This window comes from Agelaius phoeniceus, chromosome 1 (genome assembly GCF_051311805.1).
Source record: "Agelaius phoeniceus isolate bAgePho1 chromosome 1, bAgePho1.hap1, whole genome shotgun sequence".
NCBI lineage: Eukaryota > Metazoa > Chordata > Aves > Passeriformes > Icteridae > Agelaius > Agelaius phoeniceus.
The window spans coordinates 153210129-153233179 of record NC_135265.1 but is presented as its reverse complement, the minus strand read 5'-3'; the positions used below and the strand labels follow the sequence as shown (position 1 = coordinate 153233179).

General features: G+C 49.5%; 1 protein-coding gene and 1 long non-coding RNA gene across 2 annotated transcripts; one reads left to right on the top strand and one right to left on the bottom strand.

Annotated features, from left to right (window-relative positions):
• Window positions 1-378: 378 nt before the first annotated feature.
• On the bottom strand, window positions 379-8345 carry LOC143695603 (uncharacterized). Its single transcript, XR_013184997.1, has 2 exons — window positions 8260-8345; window positions 379-1573 (listed from the first exon to the last, which is right to left on the bottom strand). It is a non-coding gene; the product is annotated as an uncharacterized LOC143695603 (long non-coding RNA).
• An 8227-nt stretch (window positions 8346-16572) lies between these two features.
• LOC129128450 (activity-regulated cytoskeleton-associated protein) lies at window positions 16573-22707 on the top strand. The gene is made up of 3 exons (XM_077189601.1): window positions 16573-19853; window positions 20395-20562; window positions 20950-22707. The coding sequence occupies exon 1, from the start codon at window positions 17092-17094 to the stop codon at window positions 18304-18306; it is 1215 nt and encodes a 404-aa protein (XP_077045716.1). The 5' UTR covers window positions 16573-17091; the 3' UTR covers window positions 18307-19853; window positions 20395-20562; window positions 20950-22707.
• Window positions 22708-23051: the final 344 nt, after the last annotated feature.

Genomic DNA, 23051 nt, shown 5'->3' with positions numbered 1-23051 from the left:
TGGATAAATACCCAAGACTGGAATTGTTTTTACAGCCACATCTGCAGTGGTAGCACCCAAACAAGCTGGTCTTCATGGAAACATGGAATGGTTTGGGAAAGAAAGGATTTGAAAGTACCAGTTCTACCTCCTGCCATGGGCTTGGACACATTCTGCTAGACCAGGCTGCTCCAAGCCTTATCCAGCCTGGCCTTGGACACTTCCAGGGATGGGGCAGCCACAGCTTCTCTGGGAAACCTATGCCAGGGCCTCACCGCCCTCACAGGGAAGAATTTCTTCCTAATACTCAGTCCAACCCTCTCCTGTGTCAATTTAAAGCCATTTCTTGTGGTGTTGTGAACCCCAGGATGAGGTGAGAGATGAGAATTTGACTCCAAGTTCTCAGAAGGCTGGTTTATTATTTTATGATATGATATTAAAAGAAAATTATATACTAAAACGATACTAAAGAAAGAGAAAGTATATATCAGAAGGCTAAAACAAGAATGAATAATAAAAACCTGTGACTGACTAGAGTCCTGACACAGCTGGATTGGGATTGATGATTTAATTAAAACAATTCACATGATGAATAAACAATTCTCCAAATCACATTCCAAAGCAACAAAACTGGAAAAAGCTGAAGCTTCCTAGCCTCCCAAGAAAAGAAATCCTAGTGAAAGGATTTTTCATAAAATATCACAGTGACAATTCCCCCTTTTCCTGTCCCTCCATCCCTTGTCCCAAGTCCCTCTCCAGCTCTCCTGGAGCCCTTCAGGCCCTGGAGGGGGCTCTGAGGTCTCCCTGGAGCCTTCTCTTCTCCAAGCTGGACATTCCCAGCTCTCCCAGCCTGGCTCCAGAGCAGAGGAGCTCCAGCATTTGGGACTCAATGGCCTCCTTTGGATTCACTTCACATCCTTTTGAAGTTGGAGGCTCCAGAGTTTTCTCAGAGGTTGAACCAATCTGTCCCTCCACAGAGATGCCATCATCCCTGTCCTGATGGCTCCCAGTGGGTGACAAGGATCCATCTGCAGGTTCTCCCTAGGAAAGGGAAGATGTGGATGCCTGTCTCACTTGGACTTGGTTCTGCCTTTCCAGCTGTCCCACTTTTGCTTCAGCGGCTTTTTCCTTGTCGAGGAAAGTGGCTTCCCACCAGCTTTCCTCAGACAGGAAGAAATGATCCCAACATGGAAACTGTGGTATTTGACAGCCCACTCTTCCTCACTGGAAATACTGAAGCTTCAGCTGGGCACAGAATTCCTGTGGAAAGCAGAGCTGCGCTGCCACTTTGCAAATGCTCAGCAGTGTTGGTGGAAAGGAAGAAGTGAAGGATCTGATAAAGAACAAGCCTTGATGGAAGTGCTACATTGCAGTTAAATTAGAAGTTTGAGGAGCTGACTCACTGGGAACTTGGGTTTTTCAGCTGGTGGAACACCAGAGCTGGAAGTCTGTGGGCAAAGTCATCAGAAGTCAGACTTGTGGAGCCAGTTTGACGAGTCACGTGGAAGAAGTTGGAAGATCAGACTTTTTATTATTTAAGAGGAAGAAGTTAAAGCTGTTGCTCCAGCTCAGTTCAGACCTCAGGGTTGGAGCTCTGTAGGGAGAGAATGAAGTGGAAGGAGGAGTGAAATATTGGGATATCTCCTCTTGTCCTCTCTCCACTGTGCCATTCCCCCTGGAAAAAAAAAACTATTGTGTCATTCACATCTTGATTACTCTTTGGGGTGTTTTTTTGGTACCTTCATCCCATGAAGGATGTGAAAAAAAGCCCTTAATAAGGTGCCTTCTGCACGGGGAGTTGTTGTGTAAACCTTGTTTATCCAATCAACGAAAAAAAAAGAGTAAAGGGAAGGATATTACAGGACCTAAAGAAAGAAATGGTATTTTAGAATCTAGAGAGAAATCATTATGGGTTTGTGGCTTATTGATTCTTCTGATGCAGGAGCTAAAGGTTATCATTGGAAAAGAGCAAGTTCCAAGCTTGGAACAAAGAAAAAGAAGACATTTCCTCACACAGTGTCTGGTTATCTGTGCAAATCTCTGCTATTATAGATCCCCAAACTGTAAAAATATTTAAAAGATGACCAGGAAGATTTATGGAGGGAAAAAAAAAAAAAAAACCTCTGCAAAGAACATAAAAATATTGAAATTCCTGCTTTGGTTCATGCAGGACCTGAGCCACAAATCTCTGGAGATCAGCAGAGCATCTGGTGATATAACACCCTGCTGTTTTTCCTTTTTTAGGCACTAACTCATGGAAAATGTTGCAGGCTGGGTTTGGAGCTGGATGTTCTTCTGTACATCTCCTCTGGCACCTCCTTGTCCTCATGCTCCGGCTTCTGGAGCCGCAGGATGGTGTCAGCCTGTGAAACCCTGCTGGCACCTTGTGCAGAGCCGTGCTGGAGGTGTCATTTCATGCCACCAGCCAAGTGTTTAATCACCACTCCCACGCGGGTGGCTCAGGCTCTGGCCATGACAAACAGATGACAGGCCATCCCTCTGTCCCTGCTTCCCCTCCTCCCTTTTGTTCCCAGTTTTCCTACCACTCCGGCCTGATCTGCCTGTGCTTTCTCATATATCCATCTGCCATCAGGCAGGAGAAGCTTTCAAAGGTTGTGGAATTACATCCATAATTACATTTCCAGTCAGAAAGCTGATTTTCCTGGGCTGCATCTAAAGAACTGCAGGCAGCAAGTGAGGAAGGGGATTTTGTCCCTCTGTTCCAGCCTGGAGGGATCCCGCCTGGAATGTTGCATCCAGCACAAAAAGGACATGGAGATGTTGGAGGAGTCCAGAAGAGGCACCAAGGTGATGAGAGGGATGGACCACCTCTGCTGTGAGGAAAAAAATGACAGAATTGGGAATGTTCAGCCTGGAGAAGAGGAACCTGATTGTGGCCTTCCAGTACCTGACAGGAGCCCACAAAAACAAGGGCCTGGAGCGAGAGGAAAAGGGGGAATGCCTCTAAGATGAAGAAGAGTAAATTTAGATTAGAGATTAGGAAAAAATTCTTCCTGTGAGGGAGGTGAGGCCCTGGCACAGGTTGCCCAGAGAAGCTGTGGCTGCTCCATCCCTGGAAGTGCCCAAGTCCAGGTTGGACAGGGCTTGGAGCGATCTGGGATAGTGGAAGTTGTCCCTACCCATGGCAGGAGGGTTGGAACTGGATGATCCTTAAGGTCCTTTCCAACCCATTTCCAAGCCATTCTGTGATTCCATGATTTGCTGAGAGTTACCAGCAAATTATCCCAACCTCCCTGCCCCACCCAGAACTGTGCTGGCCTTTGTGTTCCAGTCTGGATTCACCATCTCTTGTGGAATTCACTCTTTTTTAGTTTGGGCAAGGGCACCACCCAGAAGGAGGCACAGAGAGGTGACCTTTTTCACCCAACCCAGCCCACCAAATTTGTCACCCATGTTAGTTTTTCCTGCAGACATCCTGGCACCAAACTCTGCCCCTGATGGGATTTTGTCCCATTTCCTCGCTCTTTCCTCAACTCTGTACCAGGGGAGTGACATCCAGGTGCAGGGTTGGGATATGATTGCTTTTTACACCCCTGACTTGGCTCTGATGTGTCAAAAAAAACACATGTTCTTCCTTTAGGCTTCTTGAAATTTTTCTGTCTCATTACACCAAGAGGGCTCTTGGTTTACTTGAAAATCATTTTTGGTGATTATAGCTATTTTGCTGTCACTATTTTCTCTTTCTGCTCTCTCCCCAGACTTTTATGAAAATGATCTCATTAGGAATGTGGAACTCCTGTTTATGAGAAAGGTTTCTTGAGGCTTGTAAAGGTCTCTCAGCAGGAAGTTTGCTCAGCTCCATTTTCCCCTCTGGTTGAACAGACCCCCAAGTGAGCCCATTAGGGGAAAATGGACTGCTTGAAAATAAAACTGTACAAAACATGCAACAGCAGCAGCACCTCTGAAGTGCAAGGCACCAATAAGCAACAAACCATATTTGCAAAACTCTTCTTTGATGGCAGTTTAATATGTTAGGGAAAGAAAGAGATAATGGCCCAAAGGGCACTGTGGGTTCTTCCCACCACAATGGCTGTGAGGGGATGGAAGATGAGGCCTGGGATAACATCATTGTCATGCTGGAGACACAAATGCAGCTTTGAAAAACAGAGTTAATGAAGCCCAGCTGCCAAACTCTGCCAGTCACACAGCCATTTCCTCTCCCTCCTGAAGTCTGATGTCTAAAAGATGCTGAGATTGTGAGATTGTCAGTCCATCATTGGGGGGGGGATGGCACTAGGGGTTCTTAAATTTTTGGTTTTTTTTTTCAAGTTAGGAATTCAGGCTATGAATAACAGCTGTGCTGTCCTGAGGTGCAGTATCCCTGTGCTGTAAACACAGAGCTTGGATGCAGAAATGCAGAAATAATCTGGGCCTGGGTGAGTATTTGCAATCTGCCCTGTGGTGAGGTATCCACAAACTCGCTGCTAGGGAGGCCCAGTGAGAACAAAACCCAGACCTGGGATTTAAGTTGTCCCCAAGTTTAAACCCCTTTTTTTTTTTTTCTGAGAAAAAAAAAATGTTTTAGTGTTTTGTAGTTCCCAAAGGGAGAGACGTGAGAGATCTTAGAACTTTTGGATGGTTTGGGTTGGAAGGGACCTTAAAATTATCTCATTCCCATCTCCCTGCCATGGGTCTTCAATTATCCCAGGTTGCTCCAAGCCCTGCCCAACCTTGAACACTTCCAGGGGTGGACAGCCCCAGCTTCTCTGGACAGCATTCTTGGATGCATTTCACTCAGAGTGGAAGAGAAAATTTGGAAAAGCAGAGGTCTGTGTTCACCAAATCGTAGTTTCAGACAGAGGAATGTATTTAAGGCAGAACTTTCTGAGCTGGATGAGGGCACCTGAGCTCTGTGTGGAAAAAAGAGGGCAATGTCCATGTCCATGGTTGTGTCCTGCATGGACACAGCTGACCAGGCAGCAGGAGAAACCTCATCTGAAAGTAGCAGAGCAAGTACTGGGAGACACAAGCCTTGCCCTAAATTCGTTTTGTGCCAGCTCCTGAATATTGCAATGCTGCAGTTCAGCTCAAGCCCTGCTGCTTTCCCCAGCCTTAATAACACTGGCAGATCCTGCTCTGCCCCCACAAGCTCTCAGTGCCTGTGCCTTCCCCACATCTTCCTTCCAATATGGATCACCCACTGCCATGTCAACCCAGCAAAACTTCATTTTCAGCTGAATAAACCAAACACACTCGGGAATCACTTATTTAATAACTGTCAGTAGACCAGAGGAATGAAATAGGTGCTAAAAAGACAGAAGAGCAGCACCAAGAAAATATTTGTAAAAAATAACAGGTGTTTTGAAGTGTGTAGGGGTGTGTAAATATATTTATAAGATATTAACACACAAACCAGGTGGCCCTGAACCTCATTAGGGAACCAATTGTTCTTGCCAAAGATTCTTTGGTGAGGTTCCCTGAGAGATTTCCCAGAAACTCCTAAAATTAATAGTAAACAACCATTCTTGGGGGCTGGGAGATATTTTCTGCCTCTGCTTAACATCCCAGCCTCCCTCTGAAGTTTTTCATTGTTTTGCAAAACATCCAGAAGGTACAGGGGGAAAAAATAATCGAAGAAAAGCGGGGGGGGGAAAGATGAATATAAACAGAATGTACAAATAATGGGCTTCACATTGAAAAGCACAGAATGATGGCTTGGACAGTGATTGTGTCTTGATGTATAAACGGGTTTGTTACTTAACTCTGGTGATTCATGCTTCAGGCACAGGGATGAGGCAGCTGCCAAATTTCATGCTGGGAAGGAATTTTCACTCCCAGAACAGATTGGCAGGGAATTTGTAAAGATGAAAGGTCAGTCAACAGGGCCAGGTGTTGTCAGGATGAACATGTGGGCAAGAGGGGGGGACATCACAGAGGCCAACAATGTTGAATTTTATCTCATGGTACCAAGTATCCCCCAAAAATCAGTGCACAACCCTTTATCCCTTTCTCCCACACCTCCGCCAGACCTGCAATCCACAAAGGAATTTCTTTATTGGGCACTCTCCAGTCTGCAATGGATGAATCCTGGAGCAACATAAAATATTCTTCACAACATTTACCTCAACTGTGTTTCTAAAAAAAGCTGGGCTGAAGCTACATGAGATTTAGTTGTTGGGTGTTTGGGGTAGGGAGGGTTTTTATTTTTTTTCCTTTTGTCTTAAAGAGTGTCTAAAGAACATGTTCCAGCTGTCTGGAAGGAAAGAGCTAGAAAGGAAAAGAGAACAAAGGGAAACCGGTGGAGATATTTAATTGAGATAATTTTAGCTGCTCTAAATGTCACAGGCAATCTTGTACAAGTACTTGGGAAGAGGAGAGGAGGAAGAAAGTTCCGTGCTGGTCATTCAGTGCCCAAATTAAGGAGAAGGCGGTGTCCTTTCAGAAATCAGGCAGGACCCTACCTGGAAGCTTTTGGGTAATTGCTTTTTGACTCTCAGGGGTCTCCCCTAAACCCACAAGACTTCAGTGCAAACCACAAATTCATCCAGACCCAACAGCCTGAGGGGAAACCCTCTATTTTTTGGGCTGAGAAAGGAAATAAGGTGCTCTTAGGGGTGCTCTGTCTGGGTGTGGTGAGCTCAGGTCCCTTCTTGGTCTGGACCTCTGTGCCTTGGGTGAGCACTTATGGGTCAGAGCAAGGCTTGGTCACTCCTGGTGGCATCTCTGTGTGTTCTGCGTGACCAAATGTGCACAGTCAGGGAAATGGATGTTGGAGCAGGCTGCCTGTGGCAGTCATGGAGTCCCCACCCCTGGAGAGATTTAACAGATGTGCAGATGTGGCACTTGGGGACACTGGCAGGGCTGGTTTAATGGTGGGGCTTCGTGAGCACAGAGGTGTTCCCCCACCTAAACAATTCTCTGGTGTTGGCTTTCCTGTGACATCTGGGATGCATTGTCTGGGGCGTGTATTCCAAGATTTAAGACAGTCAAACCTTGATCTGGCCTGATGGATGTTTATTATTATCCAAAATGCAAAGCTCTTGCAGAGGTTGGGTAGTTGCTGATGTGGGGGTCAGAACTCTTCAGCTGTGAAGAAATCACAATTCGTGTCCCAGTTAAAACAGACGTGCTCTGAACATGGTTTCCCAAAATTCCTGGGAAGGAAACCCTATCCCATGTCTGTTTTGGACAAAACCAGACTAATTTTTAATGATTTGAGGACATGGTTTAGTGGTGAACACAGTGGTGGTGCTGGGTTCATAGCTGGACTTCATGATCATTGAATTTGATTGCTGATGATCGTGGAATGGTTTGGGTTGGAAGGGACCTCAAAGATCATCCAGTTCCATCCCCTCCCATGGACAGGGACACCTTCCACTATCCCAGGTTGCTCCAAGCCCCATCCAACCTGGCCTTGGACAATTCCAGGGGTGGGGCAGCCACAGCTTCTCTGGACAACCTGTGCCAGTGATCTTAGATGGATTTTCCAACAGTAACAATTCCATGATTCTATGTAAGTGTCAATCATGATTTTAATACAAGCTTCACCTCCTCATCCCCACTTAAACTCGAGCTTTGAGCAGAGATTTCATGTTCAGTACAATTCCTGCACGACCCCTGACAGAAACCTGGGGGTACCCTGGCGAGATTGTGTCACCCTCACAGAACCTGGGGAGGGAGTTGAAGGATTTTGGAGAACCAGCAGTGGATGGGAAGGAAGGATCTGCCTGTGTGCATTGTGGAGGCCGTAAAACTCCAAATCTTAGGGTTTCCCCCTCCATCAACAATCTCACCAAACATTGCTCTGAGCAGCCTGGTCTAGAGCAAGGTGTCCCTGCCCGTGGCAGGGGGTTGGAATGGGATTATTTTTGTGTCAATTCCAACCCCAATCCTAGGATTCTAGGATGGTATGATCCCTTCAGAGAGCCTTCCTGGTTCCCAGCAAAGCAGCACTGCAGGGACTCTCTCCCCCTCCCTGATGCGTCTCTAAAAGAGGAGAAAACCTGGCTCTAACCCCCCCAGAGTAGGCACCACATTTGGGGTGAGCCGTGCCCACAGCCTCCCTATTTTAGCAATGCCTTGGGGGTGCTGCCGTGGCTCATTTTCACCCCCCCTTGGAGAGCTCAGCCGGCATCTGGGTGTTGGCAGGCAGGTGGAAGAAAGGCAGGAGCGTGCGGCAGATCCCCCTGCTCACAAACACACACACACACACAGAACTCATCCCTTTTGTCTGCCCCTCTCCCACTCCCCCCCTTCTCCCCCGCACGCCCGCCCACCGCCGGTGTCTCATCCCGGGATGGCTCATGGCTCTCCAGGTACCTGCAGGGATGGATGCGCTACCCTCGGCTTCTCCTCAAGGAACCCATTAACGCCGAGCTGCCGCTTCGCCTCGCCCTCCCCTCCCTCCCGCCCCTGCTGGAAAACAAAAAAAAAAAAAAAAAAGAAAAAAAAAAAAAAGGGGGAGAGAGGGTGGGAAATCCAGGATAGCGCATCCTCCCCCCGCAGCGGGGGCTGAGGCTCCTCCGGGGAGGTCAGCGCTCTGTGTGAGAGGGGAGAGAGGGCAGCGATGGGCAGGGAAGGGTTGGCAGGGCTGGAAGAATCACCCTGCATCCCCCCCTCCCCTCTCCCCCAAATTCCCTTTCTCTGTCGCAGCATTCCTGCGGGGATCCATGGAGAGCTCGATCCCATCGTGCTGGGAGCGAGCCGCCAGCGCCTCCCCGGCATCCGCCAGGCTGGGAGCAGGAGCAGAGCACCAGGGGAGTGCTGCCCATCCCATCCCGAGTGCTGCCCTACAGCGGGATCGTCCCATTTTTGTTCATTTCTGAGGGACACGTACAAAAAAATCTGCAATCCTTAGGGATCTGTCACTAAAATCAGGCTCAAGTAACTCTGGCTGTCACTATACTGTTAGATTTTTTTTCCTTTTTTCCCCTATTTTCTTCCCTTTTTTTTTTATTCCCCTCTTTTTTTCTCTCTCTCTCTCTTTCCCTTTTTTCCCTCCCTCCCCCTCTCCTTGTTTTCTTTATTATTCCCTCCCCTTTTGGTCTTGCTAAGATTCAATAGATATACAGGGACAAAAATTTCCATCAGCAGCTTTTGGTTTTTCTCTCTAGATATGAACCAACCCTCTTGAAAGATAACCTGAGGAGAAGGGAGATGGAATAAATTCCTGTGATCTTGTGGGGACAAGGAACAGATTGGTGCCAGGATCACTCCTGTCCCAAGTTTATGCTTCTAATCCTGTGGATGTCCCATTCCTGGAAGTGTTCAAGGCCAGGCTGGATGGGGCTTGGAGCAACCTGGACTAATGGAATGTGCCCATGGAAAAGGCAAAGGTCCCTTCCAACCCAAACCTTTCTAGGATTCTGTGACCTCCAGCCTGAGACCACCAAGGAGTTGTGTTCAGTGCTGGGGAAGTGATGTGCTGAGGAGTTGTGAGGGGTTTTTGGGGCAAGGAACTCCTGAAAAATCTTTCCACAGCAACTCACTCCCCAGCTCCTCCCACCCCTGTTTTAATAAAGCTTTTAGTGACGTCTGGGGCCTCCTAGATTTGGAAGGAAGAAATTAGCACAGTCTGCTGCTTGCTTCTCACGTTATTCTGTTTCCCTCAAGCTTCCCTGCTGGCCCTAATTACCCATCTCTCATTTACAGGTACTTAAATAAAGGAAATGGGAACGCTGGTAGAATCGGGCTGGGATGAGGATGTGCTGAATGAGGCTCCCTTTATTCCAGAAGTGACCTGGCATCACCCCTGCTGTTCCCAGCGATGCAGGATCCTCTTTGCAGGTGCTCTGTTGTTTTCTTGGGACAAGGGGACAATTTCTGCACTGATTCCAGCTGTGGCTCCCTGTGGATAAACAAGATTAGTGAGGATGCTTAGAGGAAATCTTTTGTTAACAGAGATGCTTGGTGGGGACAAAAACAGGGGAAGCAGCTTAGAAGAAGGAGAAGCAACATGGAAAGGTGGAAAAAAGGTAAATTGAGTCACGACTTGGTGACAGAAATGCTAAAAAGAGGAGAGCAGCGGCCTAGTTTGTGTCTTCAGGGTGGTGATGGCTGTGAGGGCAGGGAGCTGACAGAGCTCTGGGGACACAGGCTGGGCTGGGAACAGCAGCCTTGTGTCCTGCTGTGATCATGGAAAGGCTCCATGTCCCCTTGGTGTCCCTTGGAATGCCCCAATGGAGCCCAATGCAGACAGACAGACAGACAGACACACATACCTGTTCAGAGAGAGGTACAAACCATGCCCACAAAATGAGTTATAATAAAGCACTGAGGTTTTTCCCTTCATTCTTAGGAATGTCCCATCACTGAGGATGCTTGGGTTGAAACCCTGGTACCAAATTAGGCAGAGCATGGCTTTAAACCTGTCTGAGGTGTTGCCCAAGGACACCTCTGTGGCCAAATCCTGGACAGATTTGGAAATGCTTTGGGATTTCAGCCTGAATGAGGGAAAATAAAACATTTACGGGGTGAGGGCTTAGGTGTTCCTGGAGAGAGAAAAACCATCCATCCATTCAGCAAGGCAGTATCTGATCAGTGGTTCAGGCAGGGAGGAAAATGTCTGGATGATGCCTTGGAGGACACCTGCAGTACCACATGCAAAGCCTTCCCTGAGCATTCCTTAGCTTCCTCAGGTGTATTCCCTCATGGAAACAGAGGTGCTGAGCATTCCTTAGCTTCCCCAGGTGTATTCCCTCTTGGAAGCAGAGGTGCTGCCACTCACAGGAGAGGCAGGACTCCGTAATTTGATGTGGAAGAGGAGCTGTGGTGGATTCTCCATGGAATCAGGTCTGGCTGTTCACCAGGATTTTCTCTTATGGCCACAGGACAATCCCATTTCCCCACCCTCCCCACAGCCCATAGCAGGGAGCCTGAAGATGGAAATCTTCCCATGAGCCAGTCTGACTTCACTGATGGAAAATGAGGCTCCCAGCACCCCTAGAGTCCTCCCCATGTGCTCTGGTCCAGGAGAAAAATCCAGGTAGCTGCTGAGAAAAGTGAAAGAGATACTTAACATGAGAACAGCAGGATGAGCAGGAGCAGGAAAGGTCTGGAGCAGCCTGAGCCCCTCACTCCTCATCACCTGAGCAGCTGGTACAGCCAAAATCCTGTGGCTGCACAGCTTCCCTTGGCCACCATGGGAATCATCATCATCAAGGGTAGGATTTGGTGCCCCCAGCAAGGACCATGCCCCATTTTCTCCATGTGGCTGTGACATCCCAGGGCTCCACCATCACCACCACCACCCCTCCTCTCACAGGGCCTTGGTGTGAAGCCCGGATTGAAATGGGATGCAGGGGAAGAGGGGACTGGCTCCATGGGCCACAAATTATCTGCAAATCTCCTTGGGATAAATGGCAGAGGATGAGGAGCAGAGGGAGCAGAGCTCTCCTGGCCTGGTGGGACTCTGTCAGCCAAGCCACACCAGCAGAGGAACCAGGTCTGCCCCTCACAGCCACCCCAGTGCTCTCCCTTTTTTTAGCAGACCTGTGATTTGCAGTGTTTGCTGTTGAGGAGGAGTAAAAAAAAAAGCATTAAAATCAGTAACTTCTACTGGAGCACTTAGAGGGACAGCCTGAAGGGGGACAGGTGGGCGAGGAGTCAAGTGTGAGGCCCAAAGTGGGCCAGACTCAGCTGTAAAACGTGGCAGAAGAAATGTCACAAACCAGTTGTGAACCAGGCCCTTTGACAGGGCGACAAATGTGTTTTTCCAGCTTGTCAGGGCTGTGCTGGGGAGGAAAATGAAGTTTATTTGGAGATGTCTTTCTATTTGTGTTGACCTCGGGAGGGTCATAACAGCCAATGCCAGAGTGTGAAAAATGCTGATACCTCCTTTGTCTTCCTTGCTTTTAGCCTCAGGCAGGCTTGAGGAGGCAAAAAAGCAGCACAAGAAGAGACTCATTAACATTTCCTCTGCCCAGCAAGGAAACCAAAATAACAAACATCTCATTAAATAAGAAGAGGGGAGAATTACAAAACACGGGGAGATATTTTTAGTTGGAAAACAAAGCACTTTATCGTCCCTCTCAAAGTAGGGCTTTCCAGATGAAAAGGAATTACAGAGAGAATTCTGCACCAGAAGGAGTGGCACTAATAACAATCATCATTATGGGGTAATATTGATAGCTGGATGCCCTCAGATTCCCAATTGCTTCCACACCCTCCTAGTAAGTGACGTGGGCCTGGGGGACAATGGGTGGCCGGGAACAAAGGACCTACTGACGTGTGAGCCTTGTTTTAAAAGCAAAACTCTGCATTGTGAGTGCCAGCTCCAGTGCAATAAAGTGTTCCAGGGCTGGAGATGGATGAATAGAAACGTATGGTGCAAATTAAGTGTGCTATTCTTTTCCCTCTTTCGTTCCTCGCGAGTTTAAAAGCCCAACACCTTGGTTCCTTCTTAATTTTATTTCCTTCCGAGGGTTTTGCTACCAAACAAATGACTGGGCAGCTTTGTCTGGTGAGCTGTAGGAGAATTATTAGGGATTGAAAGGATGTGGAGGCAGATGGGGGGAAAATGTGGTTTCTTATTTTCTTCTTTTTTCTTCTAGAAAGAGGAAGCAATTATGGAAGGGAAAGAGAAAATTCTAGCACAGGGAATATAGGATCATGCAGAAAATCCCTTGTTCACCACTAGAAGATATTAGTTCCTGCAAGAATATGGGATGAATTGCCCACATGGCTTCAGGCTTCCAATTTCAGGTGCTTCAAAGAGTCCTGGGTGAAAGAAAGGCTCCTCCAGACAGCGATTCCAAGGAGGAACGCAATGAACATCTCAGTGCACAACTGGGGAGGGACCCTGGCAGCACAGGAGGGCACTTCAGCACCCACCAGAGCTCCTCAGAGCGTGTGCAGCACAAAATCAGCTGCACCAGAAACTTCCCCAAGTTTCCCTCGGGATCTCTCCCTTCTCACTCACCCACCCACCAGGTTCATCTGGCTCGCAGCTCAGGCTGCTCTCCAAGGAGTGACATCTCTTGCCATAAGGAGTCTCTGGGCAGAACACTCGTCCAGATGAGGTGGCAAAGGCCTGTCAACCCCCCCAAAAAACCCCAAACCAAACACATTTGCTCTAAGGCAGAGAGAGCCCACAGCCTGAAGTGATGCCAAGGGGTGAGTGCCACCAGGCTCTGGTGTCCTCAGCAGACAGTGACAGCTCCAGGGAAGGTGCCAGTGACTCAGTGTCCCTTTATTCTGGTCCCACTCCCCTCAGGGGAAGACTCAGTAGCTGCTCACTGCCACATGCTCCTTTTACTGCCTTTAATTGGTCTGTTGGCTTTCCCCTTTCTCTCTCCTCATTTTTTTTTTTTTTGGATCTGATCCTAACCCTTGGTGCTTTAAAACTCTCCAGGAAGCTCTAGGGAGACAACCCACGTTGACACCATCTCTGCTGAGCTATGAGATGTGGCTTTTTTGCTATTTTCTCTCCTTCCCTTGCTTCAGCTGAGCTCTTTTGGAGCAAACTTCTCGCCCTCATGCTCACTTCCCACTTTCCTTCCTGCTCTTCTTGCCCCTCTCTTTATCTTGGACACCCTGTGCCCACCCAGAAGACTTCTGCCTCCTCCCCATCCTGTCCCAGTCCGTGGATCCTGTCCTTCCATGCCTGTCTGCCTCTCTGTGCCTGGAATCTGCCTGTCTGCCTCAAATTGCCTCTCTCCATCACCTCGTTCCACATCTCCCTCCTCCCTTGGCTTCCGGCTCCCCTCTCTCCTCCTCCTCTTCCCACGCACCTCGCTTTAATTAGAAATACAAAGAAAATGCTTATCACACACGTCTTAATCAGCAACTCAGTTCCCCAGCAGGTCCAGAAGGAAAACCCCCATTCGTCCTCGCTTCTCCCACCTCCCCCACCACCTCCACAAAATTAGGAGGAGAGTGATTAGGGGGAGAGCTCTGTGAAAGGAGGCTGAATGAGATTAACCCAGAGACCTGGAAAAGCTGGAGGGAAGAGCCAAGAGAAACGTGGTGATGTTCAGCAAGGGCTAATTCTGGAATTTCTGGGGGAAAAAGAGTCCCTGGGCAGCAACGGACTGGGAGAAATGGACCTGGGAGTGCTCAGCAGGGTGAGGATGATACAGCGGTGTGTCCTGGTAGCAAAATAATTATCCTGGATTGTGGGAGCATAAATACAGCCAGGAGATCATGGAGGTGATTATCCCCCTCCAGTCAGAGCATTTTAGATCATATTTAGCTGCTGCAATCAAGTTTGGGCCTCTTATACACAACACTGATCACAGGGAATGAGTCCAGGCCATGGGGATGGCCAGAGCTGGTGCCTGGTGTGGGATTAGACACTGGAGAAGTGATGGATTTGGGGGACCCAACAGCAGTGTCCTGTCTCTGGGGGGGGGGGTTATCAAGGAGATAGAACCAGGATCTTCTGGTGGCTGGTAAGAGGACAAGGGGCAGCAGATCCAAATTCCAACAGGACGCAGTTTGGGTACAAGGAAGGTTTTCCCTCCGAGCAGTTGCCATCCCTGGAGTTTTCAGTGTCTGAAACCATCTCAGCTGACCCAGCAGCTGACTCAGCTCAGAGTAGGAGGTTGAGGTAGAAACCTCCTGAGTCCCCTTCATCCTTAATAATCCTGAGATCCTGTGCTGAGTGTCAAACGAGGCCGTTCAGCTCCAGGATTCCTCCCCAGCTGAAAAGCAAGGGAGGAGCAAAGAGAGGGAGCAGGGCCTGGAAAGGGACTCATTTACTGGAGCAAGTTTAGGAGCCATTTCATCCCAGACTCTGGCATTTGATGGGACAAGGAGAGGCTGAACCCAGGTAATTTCAGAGAGTTAATGCCACTTTATATTGTCATTTCTGGCGTTCCTGGGTGAAAAAACTCTCTGGGGGATATCTTTGCACCAATCCAGAGGTACAAAGGTTGCAGAGTCTCTCCCAGTCCATGTTATCTCTTCCTGGCAGAGCAGGTTTGAGGCAGATTCTGGGGCGCTTAGACCACAGCATAAAAGGCTCCAGATGTCTCCCAACCCCTCAAGTGATTGATGTTTGACTTTTCCGGAACACAAACACAGCTGCCCCAAAATCTTCTGCTTAGGAAAACTGGGTGAAATTGGAGAAGTAAGCAAGGCAGAGGGCAGTCAGAAGAAGTGGCACTGGGAGGGGCTGCTGGATTAGGAATTCTGTTTTACACCCTCAGGGTTTTGTCCCCTTCCCCTCTCACTGTGCTATTCTTTTCCTCCCCTCCCTTCAACCAAACCATGCAGCCCTTCTAGGTCAGTTGCTGCTGCCCTAAGCAACCCTCTTGTCCCCTGAGAGCCATCACTAGGGCACAGACATGGACCCTCCTGCACCCCACACAGATTTGAGGGAAAAACAGGAAATCCTGACCCCTGCCCCTCACACCCTTCAACTTAACCACCACCAGTTTGTGATTCTGCTTTAACCTGGGCTCACCGGGACCTCCTTCCTGCAGGACTTCACTGAAACACCCTCTGCCTCCTCCTCCTCCTCTTTTTGCTCCTCTGGGATGGCTGAATTCCCACCAGGAAAAACCGAGCCAGGAGATTTGGGAGCGAGGACCCACCTTAAGCCTTGCTGGCATCCTGCCCACCATCCTGAGCACAGGCAGGGCACCCCCCACCTGCCAACAGGCTCAAACCCCCCTTTTGGGATTATCCTGATGGATCAGCATCCCACTGCCTCCGGCCACTGGCACTGGGAAGGGACGAGAAGGCCCCAGATGTCCTCAGCACCTCCCCGAGGGTGTTCCGGCAGGGAAACTCTCTCGGATTAGGGAATCCTTTATCTCTGGTTTATGTAAGACCCGGAGACTCCTTTTATGGTTGGCTTTTCCTGCCTTGTCAAGAGCGAAGAACAAATGCAGCTTCATCTGCGCTGGTGGGCCGGCTCACTGATTAAGCATCTGATTCAAAGCTAAGTACAGAACAGGCTTTTGATGGGCGGATTTAATTCGGTGTAAAAAAGCCAGGATGTCGTCCCCCTCCCTCACCCAAAATTCCCAAGATAGTGGATGGTCTGGTGCAATTAAGCCGCGGGGATGACTCCCACCTACCAAAGCCTGAGAAAGTCCAGAGCGCTCCAATTTGTGCTGAAGTGGCTCCTTTGAGTGTTTCCCCCTCTGCATCCCCCCCCCCCCCTCCTTTGCTTTTCCTTTCTCTTCTCTCCCTTTTTTTTTTTCTTTTTTTTTTTTTTTCTTTTTTTTCCTGCTGCTGATTTACCACCATTCCCAGGCATTTGCATGAGGAGTGAGCTCACCCTGTGTGTGTGTGTGTGAGCTCAGGGGGTGTGCGGGGGCGTCTGACACACCGGATTCCTCCTCATCCCGCCCTCCCCGAGCCCTGCCAGGGGACGCATGTTAATGATGACCTTGCTGAGTAAAGAGTTGTGGAAGGAATAAGTGTTTTTCCTGCGCTCCGAGAGGCGGAAGGTGCGATTACTCATCCATCTCTCCAACTGTCTCTCCAGCACCTTTCAAGCGCTTCTCGCGTCGAGTCTGGGGGCGTGAGCGAGGGGGTGGCAAGCGAGGGGAGGCTGCCAAAATCTGGGTTGCCACAGACACCGGCTTCGCTTTTCCTCCAATGAACGCCGCGCTGAGAGTGCGGGAGGAGGCTGGGCACCACCCACATGTTGAGCTGCGTGGAGTATAAGTAGATGGAGGAGCCTGGACTAGTGGCAGTTCAGACAGGGAGGAGAAGCAGCTCTTTGCATCTCCAGTGAAAGCGGTTTTCGACTCACCTAGTTTGCCCGAGGAGAAATCACCCGGATTTTTGCTGCAGCTTCTTTGTGCATCTCTTGTGATTTTTCTCCGGCGGGGACTTTGCGGCGTTCCAGATTCCCAGCGGGATTGGACATCCTATCCAACTCCTCTCTCTCTCTCTGTTCCTGGAGGATCCTGGTTCTCTCTGGGACTCCCCTGAACACGTGAGACCGGCGTTTCCAGCTTGGCACCGGGAGAAATTTGCCTACAACTCTCTCTGGGATCCACGTGGACCGACCAGCTCGCTCTGCGGTGATATCTGATTGGGTTGTGTTTGTGTCCAAAAGTCCTTGGAGGGGGGTTTAGAAGTCTCTGTGTGTCTCTCAGGAAGTGTTGTGTTGGGGTTTTTCGGGATCCAGCTTTAGTGCCAGGGGCTTATAACCCAGTTCTTTCTGTGTTTGCCACTCGCACGGTCGGAGCCATGCAGCTGGACAATGTCACCAGCGCGGGCGTCCACTCCTTCCAGGGGCACCGTGGAGTTGCCAACAAGCCCAATGTGATCCTGCAGATAGGGAAGTGCAGGGCAGAAATGCTGGAGCATGTCCGGAGGACCCACCGGCACCTCCTGACAGAGGTCTCCAAGCAGGTGGAGCGGGAGCTGAAGGGGTTGCAGAAATCCGTGGGGAAGTTGGAGAACAACTTAGAGGACCATGTCCCAACCGAAAACCAGAGGTGGAAGAAGTCCATCAAGGCCTGCCTGATCAGATGCCAGGAGACAATTGCCCACCTGGAGAGGTGGGTCAAGAGGGAGATGAATGTTTGGAAGGAGGTCTTTTTCCGCCTGGAAAAGTGGGCTGACCGCCTGGAGTCCATGGGAGGCAAATACTGCCCTGGGGAGCAGGGCAAGCAGACGGTGTCCGTCGGGGTGGGAGGCCCGGAGATAAGGCCAAGTGAGGGGGAGATTTATGATTATGCCCTGGACATGAGCCAGATGTATGCCCTGACCCCTCCTCCTGGGGAGGTGCCTAGCATCCCCCAGGGCCACGATTCCTACCAGTGGGTCTCCGTGTCAGAGGATGCTCCAGCCTCCCCGGTGGAGACCCAGGTGTTTGAGGATCCCCGGGAGTTCTTGAGCCACTTGGAGGAATACTTAAAGCAGGTGGGTGGAACGGAGGAGTATTGGCTGTCTCAGATCCAAAACCACATGAACGGCCCAGCTAAAAAGTGGTGGGAGTACAAGCAGGACTCCGTCAAAAACTGGGTCGAGTTCAAGAAGGAGTTCCTGCAGTACAGCGAGGGAACTCTGACTAGGGATGCCATCAAAAGGGAGCTGGATTTGCCCCAGAAAGAGGGGGAGCCCCTGGATCAGTTCCTCTGGCGCAAGAGAGACCTGTACCAGACCCTCTATGTGGATGCAGATGAGGAGGAGATCATCCAGTACGTGGTAGGCACCCTCCAGCCCAAACTGAAGCGTTTCCTGAGCTACCCCCTGCCCAAGACCTTAGAGCAGCTGATCCAGAGGGGGAAGGAAGTCCAAGGCAACATGGAGCACTCTGAGGAGCCCAGCCCACAGAGGACCCCTGAGGTTCAGCCAGGAGACTCCGTGGAGACCGTGCCCCCCTCAACCACCGCCAGTCCCGTGCCGAGCAATGGGACTCAACCAGAGCCCCCCAGCCCCCCAGCCACTGTCATATGAGCTCCCCTCAGGGGGGTCTGGGTTCAGTGGAAGGGAGAAAGGGGGCTTATTTAGGAAGCTTCTCCTTGGAGGGAAGTTCTGGCTGAGACCTGAGGAGCGCTCAGTCCAACAGCCCAGAGCAGAGGGATTGGCTTTGCTCCTGGGGGGAGGGAGGTGGTGGGGGACAGGCGCCCCAGGATGGGGCTGCCCCCCTTGCCCAGGCCGTGCCATGCTGTGGTGCTGGGGACCCCGCTGGCACCACTGCGGGGAACAGCCAATTTTATGAGAATTCCCTGACAAGAAACTAGAGACAATCCCCAACTTGTGAAGCGGCCGCTCGGCACTGGCAGCTCTCAAGGACTTCACACGAGTGCAGCAGTTGGTGGAGGGTTCCTACCCATCTGGATCTCTCTTTTTCCTTCTCTCCTCCCTCCTCTGAGAGGGTGGCCCTGTCCTGGGGAGACAGCTTTCTTTTTGACCCTTGCCTGTTTTTGATTAACCTCTGGGTTTCTGTTTTGGCAATCTCCTGCTCTTACTTGCTCCAAAGGATTAAAGTAATTTTTTTGATTATTTTTTGGTTTAAGAAGAAAAAAAAAAAATCCTATTATTTCAGGAACTGAAAGCTTTAAGAATCTGGATTATTTTCTGTGGTTTTCATTTCACTGCACCTAATACCTGCTTTAATGTGTTTCCTCTCAAGAGGCTCTTACTGGTTTACTTCTTGTCTTAGTTTCTGCTCACTCTAGTTCAAGGCCACTGCAGTGCAGAGGCAGATTTCATCCTTTCTCTGCACATTATCCTGTGCATTCAGCAGGAAACAGATTTTCTAATTAAATTCTGAGCTCATTTATTGAAGGAGCAGTCTCCTTCCTTTCAGAGAAAAGAGGGTGTTTAAGGTAGAGAGAAGAGACACCAGAGCTCTTTCGAGACAGACTGGGGGAGGAGGGAAGGGAAAAAACCCTTATTCTTTGAATGAAACAAACAAACACACCCTAAATTCAGAGCAAAATATCCCCAGAGCAGCAAATCGAGTCCATGCTGATGTGTGGAGACAACAGGAGCTTTTGCCATGTAAAAGCCAAAAGAAGTGAAGAGAGGATCTGTGTGCCCCAGCACAGTTTTAGCCTGTGCATCGCTGCAGGGAGTTTCTGCTCACACAGACAGACTCCAAATGCTCCTGGAAAGCCTGGCACCCCTGTCCTGGAGCACCTGAGGATAGAGTGTTGTCTGCTCACAGAGGAATTCCTGCAACATCTCGCCACAGATGGAGATGGACTTGGACTTTGTGACTTCTTCCATGTTGAGACAGGAAACGCTCAGCACTCACCTTTGGCCAGTGCTTGATGACAGGACTGAGAGAAGCAAGACATTCCTGAAGTTTGGCTCTCCAAAGCTTCCCGAGGCTGGACACATCTTGGGCATCATCTGCATCCACCTCCAGACCAAATAAACAGCGGGGATGCAGCAGCAGGAGTGACCCTGGGATGCTCCTGGCACCGCCGCAGCAGTGACATGTGGCCCTGGTGGCTCGGAAGGCCTTTGCTGTGACTCCTTCCAAGAGGCTGAAGGTAAGGAAGCTCTCTGGCATTCTCTCCTCAGGGCTAAACTGGTCATATAGAATGTCCAGTAGAAAGTGGGATAAAAACTCAGCAGAAATGGGATATGAAGCATTGGGGTTGGGAGAAAGGAGAAGGGAGAGCCAGCCAAAGGGAAATGCAGGAATGGGAAAAGTTTCAAAAGAGGGCAGTATCCTGCACTTTCTGATTAATATGGCAAAAGAATGGGAAGCTTCTTAATTAGCCCAGGCCCAGAACCTGCCTTGTCCTTCATGGAGAGCCTCTGGGCTTGAGTCCCCACCTGAGGCAGCACATCCCAGGTCCATGCACAGCCCAGAGGAGCTGCAGGTCTGCTCTGCATCCTTGCTGGGAGCTGGTCTCAGGAATGGTGGGAGCTCTCCTCTCACTCGTTCCCAGTTTGTCAACAGCTCTGTGTGCAGAGAAAGGGAGCATTTCTCACTAATGACCCGGGCTGAGTGATGGGGGAGTGGGAGTCACTGTGCTGAGGATGAGCTGGCCGTGTATTACAAGCTTTGTCTCCTCTTGCTTCCAGTGACTCACTCAGATCCTCCTCTGAGAAGGAATCACTTCACATCATGCAGCATTTGGGAGGAAAGCCACAGAAAAAAGCTGCAAAACGAAGGCCTCAACATCAGACCTGCTCTCAGGACCCTCAGCCACCAACAGCCAGATCCACCACCTGAAGGAAAGACTGGCACAGGTAATTACATCCCATATTGCCTTGTGGGTCTGCCTTAATCCCCCCAGAGCTCTGACCTGAGATATTGAACAGCCCAAGTGCAAATAGCTGTGCTGGTGTTGAAACCTCAGTCCCAGGGGCTGCAGCATCCTGGCACCACCTGAGAGGTGGGATTTCAGCTCCTTGGTGTCAGAACCCAAGCACCAGCCCCAGTAATTGATGCTCCAGGGTCTGCACATTGTGGCTTTCCCATAGCTGGACCATAGGCAAATCCTTAAACCCCAACACCCAGTGGGTCCTCCAGGCTGCAAGCACAGCAAAATTTAATCCCAGCTCCTGAGAATTTCCCCTTTCTCCCCACTTCAAAAATCTAATGGGAGTTGGTGCATTTTTTTTTTTCTTTTCCAGCAATCCCTGCTGCTGTTGCTGAGATTCCTTCTCTGTGTCCAAGAGCTCTCCCAGGGGAGAAGAAAGTGCTGCAGGAAGACAGAGGGCAAACCATGCACCAAAGAGCCTCCCATGCAGTGCAATGCAAACATTCAAGGTGCTGAGAGCCAGAATGAAACTGGGAAGCTGCTTCCAGCAGGACAAAGAAAAGCCTGAGCTGGTCCAGGTACTCCAAGTGCTGAGAATGGAAAGAGAGGCCAGAACAGAAGAACCAAGTCCAGGCTTTGGGGACAGCAGGGATGCTGACTGTCTGTGGAGAGGATTCTGCACACCTCTGCAGTCTGGGGCCGCTGGGACTCACCTAAAGAAATCTTCACTAGAAAATGATCCTCACTGAAAAAAACAAACAAACAAACTTTCCTGATTAACTTTGCCAGGGGGCTGATCCTGCCTTGGCTACGAACCCTCCCTGCTGGCCGTGCTGTAACTCACCTCTCCTGAGTCCTTTCATGCGGGTATCAGTTCCAAACCTCAAAGGGCTCCCGGAGTTTGGAGAAGCATCCCACGGTCCAGATGCTTGTCTGAACTGTTGGAGCCTGCACATCTGGGCCAGCTGTCTTGCCAGCAAGGAGCCTTGTGAGACAGCAGGCGCTCTCTGGGTCTGCATGGGCCAGAGTTACTGCAAGAACCGGGGTTCTTGTGCTGGCTTTGGAGTGACTGTTTCCATCCAGACCCAGGGAGCCCAAAAAGAGCTCGAGTCAGCTGGACAAGACAGTTTTGGTTCATCTCTCAGCCGAAGAGGTCCAGTTGGTTCCTCTCTCTTCCAGAGCCAACTGTCCTGTGTGTGGGTGTGGGTGTGGGTGTGGGTGTGCGTGTGGGTGTGGGGGGTGGGTGTGTGTGTTGAGCAAAAAAATCCACATTACTTAAATTCTGTGGTGTTTTGTTGCATTTGAATCAAGCCAGAGGGACCTAAGGCACATTCCAACAAGGCTCAGCAAAAATGTCCAGGACTGGAAAATTCCATAAAACCATGTAAAGGCAGATTCCCGGGCATCATCTTAAGGTCTAAATTATATTTAATTTTGAGGTGCTTATTTTCACAGTCTCTTCCAAGGGACTAGACTGCCTCAATAGGCATTTTATTTTTTCTGCTTTTTTAGGGAATTAAGCCTGTCTGTGCTACTTGGTCATTTGGTCCTGAGTTTTTTTACATTTTCAGCTGGCTTTTTGGAGTGTGCAGAACTGAATTTCCTGGACTGATTTGATTTAAATTGTTGCTCCCAGCAAATTGGAGCTTTACTTGTAGCACCCTGGTTTTTATTACCAGTCTCTCCAGGAAGGACTGGTAGTTTATTCTCCTGGGGCAGAGTCACGTGAATGAGAAGTGTGTGGATGTGTTGTACCTCTGGAATTTTAGCAGATTTCAACCACTGCATTTTTTTTTTTCCTCCTTAGGCGATTTTGCATTTACTGATGAAACTACTTTAGAGGTTTTATTTTTACTAGAGATATTATTAATTCAAGCAACCTTGTGCAAAAGGCAAACTCGTTGAATCGCTGCAGGTTGTAGGGGTTGAAGCCAAAAGGTCTTTGTAAGCCGACATCACCTGCCCTGGATCTGGCTGGATCAGGCAGTTTATTCCTCATGTGTCATGTTGGAGTTACAAGATCACACCAAGCCACTAGAGCCTGCCAGTAGAATAGTGCTACACTCGATTTGCTATTGTAGCAAAGCCTTTTGTAGATTTATACAATAAAACTTTGAAATATCTGCTTCAATTGCTTCCTGCCTCATTTTCTGCCCTTTCTTCCTTGGTTCATGGCTGACTCAAGTATCTACTACCCTCTGAAAATCCGGGTTTATTGGGGTTACCTGGCTTATGGAAATCTTTTTTCTCAGCAAAAGCATGTGGTTGACATAAAAATGAAATGCGCTGAGTTGTTCAGACCTTAAAACTGAGTCAGGTGTAGCCCGTGAGGTTGGGAGAAGCTGCCCTTTGTGGGACTGTGGATCCTGCAGGGCTCTGGTTGGGTACAGCTGAGACAAGAATCTTTGAAATGAGGACAATCGCATTCCTACCCATGTTAGAGAAATTCACAGAAGAACTGAGGCAAGACAGGAT